Consider the following 12418-nt stretch of genomic DNA (forward strand, 5'->3'; position numbering starts at 1 on the left):
GCTCCTTGCTCGCTTCCTGCATCCCGCCAGGCGAACCGCTCCAAAAGCATCCTGCAGCCCGCAGGCTTCCCTCCGCCGGCCCGGCCCCGCTGCTCGCGCCCGGCGCAACTCCCCCGCCACCGCGCCCGAGCGAACCGGCTCCCCGGGCCCGCCTCGCCGAGCTCCGCTCCCTGCCTCGCGCAGAAAAGGAATTTTCTCTGCATTACTATCTGCATTACCTTGAAGTTCACTTTTACTACCCCTCTTGGAGAGGGCTTTTTTCCTTTCCCTGTTGGAATCTGGCTGCTCCGCTTGGAATCTCCTAATCTTTCCTTTCCACTTAGATTTTATTTTGGCAGCGAAACAAGTGATTCTCTGCGGGCCCTTGGGGCGGGGGCGGGGGGCGCTTTTTTTTTTTTTGGTTGGGGGGGGGGGAGGGAACATCCGGCGTAGGGGGAGGGGGGTGGTCTGTTGGAAGTTGCGGCGGAGCTGGGACTGGAGACCCGCGGCCCCGGCGCAGCGATGGGGATGGTCTGAGCTCCAGCCTCTCCCCCTGCCCGAGAGCAGCCGAGGCTGGATACATTTTTTTTAAAAGCCAAACTGCAAACAACTCTGGCGACGCCAAAATTCCCCTCCAAGTGACACGGCTTTGCGAAGGAGGTTTCCTCAGGCTGGGCTCTCTTAATTCGCTCTGCCTTCATCAGCGACGATTAAAGGCTTTGCTCTGGCAATAGGAATTTAGAAAAAAAGAAAAAGCTGCGCTAAACTCTATCGTGACCTCGAACTCTTCGGACTGGCTTACAAAAATATATTGAAAGAGAAACCATCCTAAAAGAGATTCAGCATAGGAGGACATGGAAGTTTTCCCCTTGCTCTTGGTTTTGTCCGTCTGGTGGTCTCGAACCTGGGACTTGGCGAATGCGGATTCAATCATTCACATCGGTAAGAAAGGGCAGGTGTTGCCTGTGGGTACTTTTAACGTTTGGGTTAGCAAATATTTCCCTTTGCCTCCCCCTCTCCGCCCTCTGTGTGGCTTATTGGCGCTGGCTTCGGTTTATTGCCCCTTCCCGCTAACCTTCCCTCACACTTGTTCAGTTTTCTGGCAGGATGTGGATGCTCGAACCTTGACTTGGGCCGTTGTTTCGCGGTGAATCGTGGAGTGTGTGATGGATGCGTGGGGGTCTCGAGTTTACCTCAGTTGTGCGTGTGTGCCGGGAAGTGCGGGGGGTGGGTTCTGAGTGTGTGGGGAAGGGAAGTTTAATCGACTCTACCTTCCATATTCTCTCCCGGATGTACATTTGCTCCATTAAAAAAAAAAAATCTTTAGGGGAAAGAAGAGGTGTGTGTCACCTGTGAGGCGAAAACTGGGGTGAGAGGTGGGGGAGCTCCCTTCGGATCGAACAGGTGGTTTTGCAACGTGAGCGGGCTGCCTTAGCCGCAGCGTTGTGCGATGGTGACGGGGTGCGGGCTGCGCCCCCAGCCTCCTTTTCCTCTTCCCGTCCTCTTGGCTTTGCGGTACTCGCGCGGAGTCGCCGCGACGGTGGCGGGAGGGGCTGGCGGCGGTGTAGCCGAGGACGGGGAGCCGCGCGCCTGGCTGCTTCGCACACTCCCCCGGCCTGGCGCGGCGGCGAGACTGGCCCCCGGGCGCACGAGAAGCGCGGGGCGCGCGGGCCGCCCTCGTGGGCTGCCTTGCAGACACCTGCCTCGCCTTGTCTCGCGGTCAACTCTTGAGTTGCCTGTAAGGCCGAGAGCAAAGGCGTTTGGGCTACTGCCGGGCGGCCTGACTCCAAGAAGGACGCCGAGCCGGCTCGGAGATGCTCGTGGCCCCACCTATTGGCAACCAGACGGGCCGGGACTGGCCGCGGCGGGCGGGGGCGGGGGCGGGGGCGGGTGGGGGCCGCGCGTCATTATCATGCACAGCGCTCGCAGCTTCGGGCTCCAACTCTTCTCACTTGCTAATCCGTAAGAGCTGAGTGGAGACGGGCTCCTGCAGCCTTTTCTGCGTTAATGCGACGATTTCCTTTTCGGAAATTCGTGTCCGCGGGCCAGCAAGGTTCATTTACTGGGATGAAGAGAGACCCCTCTTGGGGAATTTTTCTGGGCACAGGACTTTTATCTGTCCACACGGCTTGATGTTCTTCAAATTGAAGCGACAGATGGGTCGCAGCATCTCCTCCTTTCGTCCCCCTGCCCCTCCCCTGAGCGCGCTCTCTCTCTCTCACAAACACCCCCTCCACACACACACACCACAGAGTCCTGGAAGGGCACCTGCTTCACGTGGCTCTTGTGCCTGCCCCAGCGAGGGGCTTCTGTCTGGTGTGTGCTTCCACAGCGGCCAGCCCCTCAGCTCCAGGGGACTCCTCCTCGGTCTCAGAGGCTGTCTTTGTAAACATGTCTGCCATTCTCTGTCACTTATATTAGTAGAACCATACATGTCTCTGTATAAGGGGTAATGAGGTCAGGATTCGGAAAACCTTGCACTTATGCATTAAGTAAATTAAGCACTAGATAGCTTGACTGCTAGATCACGTTTTGCCTGGGGGCTAACAGGGCCTGTGGGTTCAGAACTTTTCAGGGAGAAATCATGGCCTCATTGAGGGGTTCAGTAATGTTCTGATAGAATTCAGAAACGAACTGTTCTCTTAAAGAAATGACACACATTTATATCCAATTGTAAATGACAGGAAGAGGATGCAGAAAGATACATTACTATGGTACCTTTACGTTCATTTTATGATTAGGGGTTTCTGCCTTACGCTCTTCATCGCTCAGGAGAAAAGGCTTGTGGATAAATGCTTATTGCTTATTCTGTGGTCTACAGGATAAATATATTATTTGCAAACACCTACAGCTCTTTCTGTCCTTTATCAGCTGAATACTATTTTGCAATGCAGTCTGATCATTTGTTTCTAAATAGAACACAACTGTTGTATTTTTCCCTTTGCATTCTGTTGTCTGTCAGTGTGACATGGCTTACTTATTTATAACCAGACCAAAAAAAAAAAAGATAACTGTGTACAAATTACAGATTTCTTCAAAAAGCAGGTTATATGCATGAACTGTGTATATCCTATTAAAAGGAATACTTACCAGACAATTTGACTTGAATGCAATTAGTACATTAGGCAAGAGGATTAGCTTCTTTTATAGGCTACCCAATATTGCCATGAAGCTAGCAAATTGATAATTGCTTCAAATGCTTCATATCTTTTATAATATATTGATAAATATTTCTTACCAAATTAAGATGACCAAGACTAATTTGAGTGCATGTCAGGGGTTAAAAGCCCCTCCTGCTTCCATCTCCCATCCCAGCCAAAGTATAATAAATTCAAAACTAAATGCCCATATTAAAGTTTTAAACCATCAGTTAATATTCATTGGATCAGTTTACCTTGGTGACTAGCAAAAGAGAATTATCTTTAGGAGGTGATTGCTTTCGTTTAAATATTTAATGGGAGAAATATGCTTATGGCAAATGTATTATTTCAGGATTGAAGGGATGAAAGTGATGGAACTGAAGGAAAAGTGAGTATTTAAACTCTAGATTTATAAAGACATATGCAGAAATGAAAGGTTTTTCTAGCCTCGTGGTGTGTTCATGTAGAAAGTAGCTGCAATATGTAGTTCAGGCAAGCTGGAAAGATAAAAAAGACACTGCTCTAATAGGTTCTTTAAATATTGAATCCTTTCAGTGTTGAACAGAATTATATATATGAAAACTCTCTCGATTCTTCTTTCTTTCTCTTTGTTTTTATTTCATGCAGGTAGTTTTTAAAAGTCAGTTACATATTTTAAACTCTATTATATCAATGATGAAATACATCATAATAGTTAAACTCCAGTGATTGGAGTGGCAGTGTATTTATTTCAGTAAAAAATGCACTACTATCATACATAATTACTTTTTCTGTTAAATCACATTTTAAAGATATTTGATAATTACATTTGTTTAAAGCACATTCAGACACGTAGTATTTAGAAATGAATCACCTCGATTGTGATATTCTTTGCCCCCCAAAAGAAAGGTCTTCTGACATATAAAAACTGCAATTTTGAATTATGCTTTTACTTTGAGCATGTGCATTGATTGAGTAATTTCATCAGACCCACATTACTTGATTGCTTAGAAGTTTCCTAATGATCTGCATGCTGTAGGAAGAACCAAAAAATCGTGAGTGGAATGGCAATGATACTGTGTTTTATGAGGCTATTCAAAAGTCGCTCTGATTTATGTAGCTAGAAAGCTCGAAAGTCTTTGAGATTAGACACGCTGACTGCTATTTTCTTCATACATCAGTCGTTCCACACTCTTTACTCCCTAAACACAACAGGAGTGTAGAGCACTGCTTTAATTAAGCAGGGATTAGGTGGCATTTCCAGTCAACTGCACAGTTTGTGTTTTGCTTCAAATCTAATATGGAGGATCTCATGTTTTAACAGTTTAATGTATGCTCATTTCTTTATCTGGTTCCTGTGCTCACAGAACTGATTGAAATGAGCTATTCTCAGTTATATATCTCTATAAGGGTATGTTCAAACAGTGTAGTCACATATTACGAAAATCACTTGCAGGTTTTTCTTGTTATCAGTCATAGTAAAATACCTTATGCCAACAGGAAATAGAAACAAACCATTTATTTATGTTTTTCTCATAAGCACAAGATACTTTATCCTCTGAGATAATAATCATTAACTATGATTTGTTTGAGAAGCCTAAAACAATGCGCAGAATATTTTCATCACAAAAAAGTTCAAATTAAAGTACAGAACTGATGGGTGAATAAAATGTCCACATTAAAAACAGTAATAGATGGCAGATTTAAAGCAACAGTTTTCGTGATTTTTGCACTGAAGACAGTTTTATCAAATATAGAATGTAAAAGTATTTCCAGAAAATGTACTGTGTCTTACAACAAAATATTTCTTTTCCACCTCTTTACATAATATGCATTGGGTATGATAGCCCCCAAAGAGTCATTAAGGACTCTTTGCACTGTATAAGATATCTCAGTGATTTAAATAATCCCTTTATTATTTACAGTGGTTGTTTGGTCTCTAAGTTATGGATAGCATATACTATAAATTTCTGGAATGTATGAACAAGTAGTTTCTGAATTTAAAATAAGGGTGTACTTTACTATTCTTTTCTGTATCATTAATACAGTTATCTGAAGCATAATTCAGATGTGCCTTAAGTTAGACAGTATTATTAATCAACAGTATCAACTATGACATGACTAATAAGCCATTACACCAAGGACCTTTGCTTTCTACTCCGAGTGAAGCGTACACCCAATAAATATCTCCTCTAAATTTTAATTCAAATATGAATAAAAATCAAGGTGATTAACTTTCAACTTTTTAAACAGTAGAAATCAGTTGAAATTGTTAGGAGTAATGGAAGATACATTATATTTAATTCAATTCCTAAGGCTAAGTTTATCATATTGTAATTTTATCTCAAAGGGTATTGTAATTTTAAAACCACACTTTCTAATCTGGAAGTTTTCTTTTTTCCCCTTCATTTGCATATGTTATTTTACTATTAAAAAGTAAAGTATTTGGTATTGCTTTTAGATTTTCATATTTCAGATTATAGACAGCATATTGGTGAGTAGCAATACTTACACAGTTTTAATGCAAATATAATGTTTATTAGAAAATACATTTATGGCTTATAAAGATAGCTTTGCCATTAGGTGTCACTGCATTCTGAGCTGTTCCTTTGTAGTCCTATTTGAAAACCACATGAGATTTTTTTTTTTAATTCTCTGAAAAAAATGCCATCCAATGAGTTCTTGATGCTATAAGATACAGGTGGTTTTTATTTTCAAACCAGAATAGGAAATATTATCCCTGTCTCTTATTCTTATAAAAATGTAGTTCTAGGACATGTCAACACCCTCTATTCTCCAGGTAGATTAGATTGCTAGACCTAATGATGTAAATTTTTCACAAATTTAAAATACAACAAGAATATATTCTTTAATACTCTCTGTGCAAAAATCTAAGACACCAAAAATGATACAAATATACTTATTACTGCTGGTGTAAGCAAATTAGTGGATGGAGTTTGTTAAGCAATTTCTTAACTGTGGTAGTTCTGCTTACTCATGGAACTTTTGAGGTACCAAACTAAATGAGGTTTGTAACATGAAACACACATACACAGAGCTATGAAAAAAACGTGGGCAAAAATACAGATATCTTTTAAAATAATGTCATCCATTGAGTTTTGTGCATGATCATATATGTTTTCAGATAATTTTGGCCTGGTAAATATTAAGTTTTATGTAGTGTAACAGTTTCTTCCAAACACATATAACTACCACCACCACTACCAGTCCTGTTGGGTTTTTGTGGTAATTTATCTTTTTATAACCAGTGTCTATGATCACTTGGTAACTTTTCTGTTTATTTAATCTTTTTAAAGAGGCAAATTCTTCCCTCTAGCATATCCCATTTGAAGACTAATGGAGATGAAACTTAGGTCAACTTTAATCTGATAAATTCATTTTAATATAAGCAAAATCACATAGAGAATGCAGCACTAGGTTAAATGAACACTTTGTCTTTTTAGACCTTATCTTGCACCAGTATTATAATAAATTAGTTGGAATGTGTTAAGAACTTAGGGTAAAATTAAATGATCAGTTGGATATCTAAAAGATAAGGAAAAATACTAAAGTAATTCTGGGATTGATTATGTGGATATTTGTGGATTCAAGTCATTTACATTGGTGAATTTTAGCATTTGGGTGTGGACACAGATTTCAGAATGTGAATTACATGGGGAGGGATGTTAAGACATAGTGAAAATGTTCTAGATTAGAATTTAAGGGTTTGGGGCTAAGTACCAATTTTATCAATGGCTAACTGAGCAAAATTGGAAAGTTATTCTTGTTTTTTTTAATAAGATTTATTTATTTTAGAGAGAGAGAGAGGGACTGGGAGTAGGGGGAGAGGGAGAGAAATTCACAGGTAGACTCCCCACTGAGTGTGGAGGCCCATGTGGGGCTCCATCCTGGGACCCTGAGATCATGACCTGAGCTGAAATCAAGACTTACTTGCTTAACTGACTGAACCCAGGCATCCTGGAAAGTTACTTTCGTTAGTCTTCATTTATTATGAATGCTAAAACAAGATTTAGACTAATTTTCACTTAAGCTCTAAAATTATGTGAACTAAAATGAAAACAGATCCCTATATTTGAGGAATTGGGAGAAGGTATACAGTCAAGTCCGGTTCATGTAGTTATACTTAATAAATAGCTAGGTTCAGAGAGATTTTAAAAGAAGAAAATAGGGTGCCTCGGTGGTTTTGTTGGTTAACTGTCTGCCTTTGGCTCAGGTCATGATCCCAGAGTCCTGGGATTGAGTCCCACATCGGGCTCCCTGCTCATTGGGAGTCTGCTGCTCTCTCTCCCCTCACCCTGCTCTCATGCTCTCTCTCACTCTCGCTCTCTCTCAAATAAGTAAAAAAAATCTTAAAAAAAAAAAAATAAAAGAAAATACCAGGGGAAATAAATGGAGCATAAAATCTTAATCACTAAAATTAAAATTAATTTTTTCAGTATGAACAGGAATTATACATAATATATTTGTTTATCAGATATTCTAGATAACTCCAATATCAGATTGAGAGAACTGGATTTGTTAGTTTTTTGTTTTAGATTTTGTTTTTGTTTTGTCTAGTGTTGATGCTAACTAAGGTGTTCCATTCAGTGCTACTCTTACAGTATACCACAATGCTAGTGCTTATTAAGGCTGACTGGACGAAGGAGTAGTCTTCTGTTCTAACCAGCATAGATGACAATAGCCTTTAGAATTTACAAACTCAAAGCACACCAGGAATATTAGCATATGTTTGGTATCACTCAAAGATACAGAGTATAAAGGATATAGCCAGTGTTTTTTCAGTATTCTTCATAATTTTCGATTCCTGCTGCAGGTGTTCTGGCTTTAACCCTGTTGTCCACCAAGTGGTTACCAGTGTGAAGCTGAGGCTGAAAGGGTCCTTGAGTGAATAGAGGGAAGCCCAGAGGCAAGCACAAGAAGCTTAGTATCAAAAGGCCTGCCTGTGTGTGTTTAAAAATTTTAGATCACTCTGTAGTCAATTTCTAATTTAACAACTATTTTCACTCATAAAAAAGATTGAGTAATTAATTATATTAAAATAGCAATTCTTACACTTTTTTCTTTATCCCCAAATAATTCAAAGTACTATTTTAAAAATAAATTATTTTATTGGCCTAAGTACCTGATTTTTCTGAAGTAAACTTAAATAAGGCATTTGCTTCATTGTCAAAATCATTATAATTCTAGAAGTTAATATTCCTGAAAGTACATGATAAGGCATTACTTACTGTACAACGTGTATGTGTGCTAATTGGGAGAATGTTCTTTCATTCAGCAAACATGTATTCTGAACCCACTCTCTATGGAGTACCGTTTTTAGGTTCTGGAATTAAAATACTGAACAAGTAAGCTATGTCTCTGTATTTAAGGAACTTATATTCTCATGGGGGAGGCAAAAACCAGATAAACTATGTTATAATGTCAAGTAGTGGTAAATTGTGTGAACAAAAATGAAAGGATGGCAGTTGAACAAAGTATGCTATTTTGAATACTGTGCTTTGGTAAGTCCTCTCTGAGGAGGTGATCACTGGAGCAGAGACTTGATTCAAAGAAAGAAAGTAAACTAGGTGGCTATCTGATATCAGAGGGCATAGCAAAGGTAAAGGCCAGGAAGCAAGACAGTAAGGAATCATTTGCTTAGGGAACATCTTGAAAATCAATGTGGAACATATATGGAGTTTATTACTGAGCAAAGCAGTAAGTGGAAGGAATTAAGTGAGAGGCAACTATGGAGGATCCTGTAGGGACTTTATAGGTCATGGTAAGGTATTTAGATCTTCCAGGTATATAGGGAGTCTACTGGAGGATTGAGATGAAACATGTGATATGAAATGATTTATATTTTAGTAAGATAATCTTCTCTGGGTGGACTGGTTGGAATACAGATATGAAAATTAGTTTGAGGATAGGGAATTGGACTGGTAGCTGAAGTAGATGAGTAGTTGTCAGATTGTGGATATATTTTGAAAATAGAAATAGGATTTTCTGATGGATTGCTTGGCTAGAAGGAATCCAGAGGGAGTGAAGAGGCTTCCAAGATACTTTACTTGAAAAAGTGGGTGAAATATGTTACTATTAACTGAAACTGGGAACATGGGGCAATGAGTAAGTTTTAGATAGAAATCAAAATTTGCATTTATTAAATTTGATATTCCTATTAAACATCAAATTTCAGAATTTAATTAGGTTGGCAGTTTATATAAGTTTGAAATTTCAGGGGGATTTAGGGATTTGAGCTGCACATTTGGAATTCAGTATTTTAGATAGGGTCTTGAAAGCGATGAGGGGTAGGTCATTTAGGGAATAATCGTGTCGTGAGAACTCCAAGACTTCCATGGGAAATTCTAAAATGTTGAGGTCAGGGAGACCAAGAGGATCCAGGAAAAGAGAAAGATGAGTGGCCTGTAAGTTAGAAAGAAAATATAATAGTGTGTGGTGTTTTGGAAGCTAAGTGAGGAAAGTATTTCAAGGAGGGAATGAAAAACCCTGTCAAATTCTGTGGATGAAAATTGTTGAGGATAAACAGAACTTTGACAAATGTGCTTTCAGTGGACTGGAAGTGACAGAATACTGACTGGGGAGGATTTAAAGGTTTAATGGGGCTTGAGAAACTCTCAGTTTTTCTCTAAGGGAGAACAGGGGAGTGGTGGGGGTGGGAATATGAGGTAAAAGGTGAGCTCTTTTTTTTTTTTTTTAAAGGTGGAGGTTAGGATATATAGGGTAATTTTTTAAGTTTCAAGTATAAGAACATTTTCAGTTAGAGGATTTAAAATAAATTTTCTCTTTTTATTCAAACCTATTGGATTCCTGAGTTTGGATAGTGTTTGAATAGCACTGTTTTATTTATCTTTGTTTGTTCGCTTGTCCTTGTTGCTTTTTGTTTTGTTTTGTAATCTGGGATCAAGTGGAACTGGGCCCGTGCCAGTGGATGACAGAAGTTTAGATGTCCTCTCTGAAATAGACTCTTAGTTGTCTGCATTTGTGCTTCACTTAATTGCCCAGATTAGCGCTAAAATTTAGGTAAAAATTTTTTACCTGAAATTGAGTGGATTATACCTTGAGGAGTATTGGTATACCATTATAAATAGAATCAACATTTAGTTTTTTAGTAATATATTAATTTTAAGAACACATAATATTCCTATATGATAAATGGTATCAAAATGGTATGAAATCCTCTTGTTAAAGTAGATACGTTTGAATTGATTATGGGTTTCCTCTATGTAAATTCTACTATATATTTGATATACTTAAAAAAATCATTTGGGACAATTTTTAAAAAATACAGTTATTTCATAAGGCAATGCATATCATTGCCACATAGAAATTAAATGATGAAACAGATTCATCTGATATTAATTTTCAGTGACACCTTTAAATATTTCCTTTTATAGAACTTTCACTTCTATTTGTGCTATACTATACCTGACAGATCTTTAGTCATAGGTGAAAATGAGGAAAGGAAATGTTCTAAATTTTCTAACCTCAGAATTCAGCCTTCTGAAAATGAACCTTAGTTCTGTCATTGGTCTCTTACTAATACACACATAAGTTATGTATATTTCATTGGTCTGCAGCTAAAATAAGAATATGTGTATTAAAATAAGAATGCCAATAGCAGGTGAATTATATTTGTCTGTGTTCTTTGTCATATCCAGTGCTATCTGCTCTATAAAAATATGTTGTCTTATCGAGACAATGTAATATGAATGTCACATGTTGTTTCTGCTTGGTTACATCTATTAATTAATGTATAAACATGGAATACATGAACAGTGAGGAGATAGCTTTCCTGTGGCTTGGGCACAGCAATGACTGATAAAAAAAGCAAGCTGGTATGGCTGGAGCCAAGGAACATAATTAATGAAATATATAATATCAAAAGTTATTTTAAACTTGCTAGTTCCTAACTTCCTAGAGTGGTGAACTATAATCATTTGAAGGAAGTGTTTAGCAGATTTAAATATGAATTTAAGTTTAATAGCCACCTAAAATTCGTGGAGGTGCTTAGTGTACTTAACCTTGATATCATTAAAATGGCATGCCCCACAAAGGCCAGGTAATATCTTAGGAGTTAAAGTAGGACAAGAGAGTCCGTCCTATTTTTCTGTTGTGTGTAGCTAATCTGGAAGACTGATTCTTTCTTCTGATAATCTCTACAGTCTATAGTGGCAATTATGATCTTGCTCTTCAGTGTCCAATTTCTTCTTTGTGACTTCTGTAAACGGCAATAACAGAAAACTAGTGATTTTTTTTAGAAATGCCAGAAATTCTTACATAGCCCAGAGGACACATGGTTTTTATGAAAACCATTATAAATTTCTTACTAACAAAATTACTGAAAAAAATTTTAACACATCATTAGTGTGGTGGTGAGTCAAACACAGACTTGAGGAGGGGTTACTCTTCTGTTTCCTGGTGGTGTAGTCATGGTGAGTTTTGGATATTTTTTATAATTCATAATTTTCAAGCTGAGAAATGATCTATATCATTATCTTCCATTTGCAGAAAATATACTTTTAGGGTTACATGAAAACCATAACATGTGCCCTTTTTTTTTTTGAACAAATGCTTATTGAGCACCTATTACATACTTAGTTGATTATAAAGCTATTCACATAAGACGTGTTTACCATCCTTCAAAAACTTTTATGTATATCTGCCTTCTGAGATCATATTATAATATTAGGAAGCTGAAGTAGAGCAATTTAGGACTCACAGTTGGATAACTATGTTCTACTAGGTCATGGGAGATTGGGATGATTCCACAAATGCCATCTTTATGGTGCCCTTAAAGTGCCGTAAAACAAACGTATATTTCCGGTAAAAATATCAATGGGATAGGGAGATTACCAGTTAAAGAAGGTCTTAATTTATAATAGAACTTTCTTTGAATCTGATGTTTGCTTCTTTACCATGTTATACCTATAGACTAGAAAGACAGTGCAGTCATGTGCTAGCAAGTGCTAAGGGAAAGTCTCTGCCATGTTCCGTTTTTTCTCTTATTCTTTTCATTTTGTCTTCTATAGACCCTAGTAGTTGTGCTCTAAGGTCAAGTAAAGGAGGAAGTAGCTTTAAGATCCAGTTATTCTGTAATTAATAGAAATAACGAGTTCCTTTTTAAATTTAATGGGACATATTAGATCATCCCACTAAGCATGGTTCCTTGGGTATGGAGAAATTAAATTACATTTTCTTTTTTCTTTACTTTTGAACCTACTAGTATTACTGTTTCATGTTACTAATCTGTACTTTGTTCTGGACGTATAAAACATCAATGAAAATGACAGTTTTATACC

At 38.3% G+C, this 12418-nt stretch overlaps 1 protein-coding gene across 5 annotated transcripts in view; it reads left to right on the forward strand.

Moving 5' to 3' along the window:
- The first annotated feature begins 455 nt into the window (after positions 1 to 455).
- GRID2 (glutamate ionotropic receptor delta type subunit 2) overlaps positions 456 to 12418 on the forward strand; it is a 1442323-nt gene continuing 1430360 nt past the window's right edge. For all 5 annotated transcript variants that reach the window (XM_073891966.1, XM_073891967.1, XM_025873456.2 and 2 more), the window contains exon 1: positions 456 to 921. In XM_073891966.1, the coding sequence (XP_073748067.1) occupies positions 834 to 921 (88 nt within the window). In that variant the 5' untranslated portion in view covers positions 456 to 833. The remainder of the gene's footprint in view (positions 922 to 12418) is intronic.

The sequence above is a fragment of the Callorhinus ursinus genome, unplaced genomic scaffold, assembly GCF_003265705.2.
Source record: "Callorhinus ursinus isolate GAN/ISIS: 27379988/994484 unplaced genomic scaffold, GSC_fseal_2.0 scaffold4, whole genome shotgun sequence".
Taxonomy (NCBI): domain Eukaryota; kingdom Metazoa; phylum Chordata; class Mammalia; order Carnivora; family Otariidae; genus Callorhinus; species Callorhinus ursinus.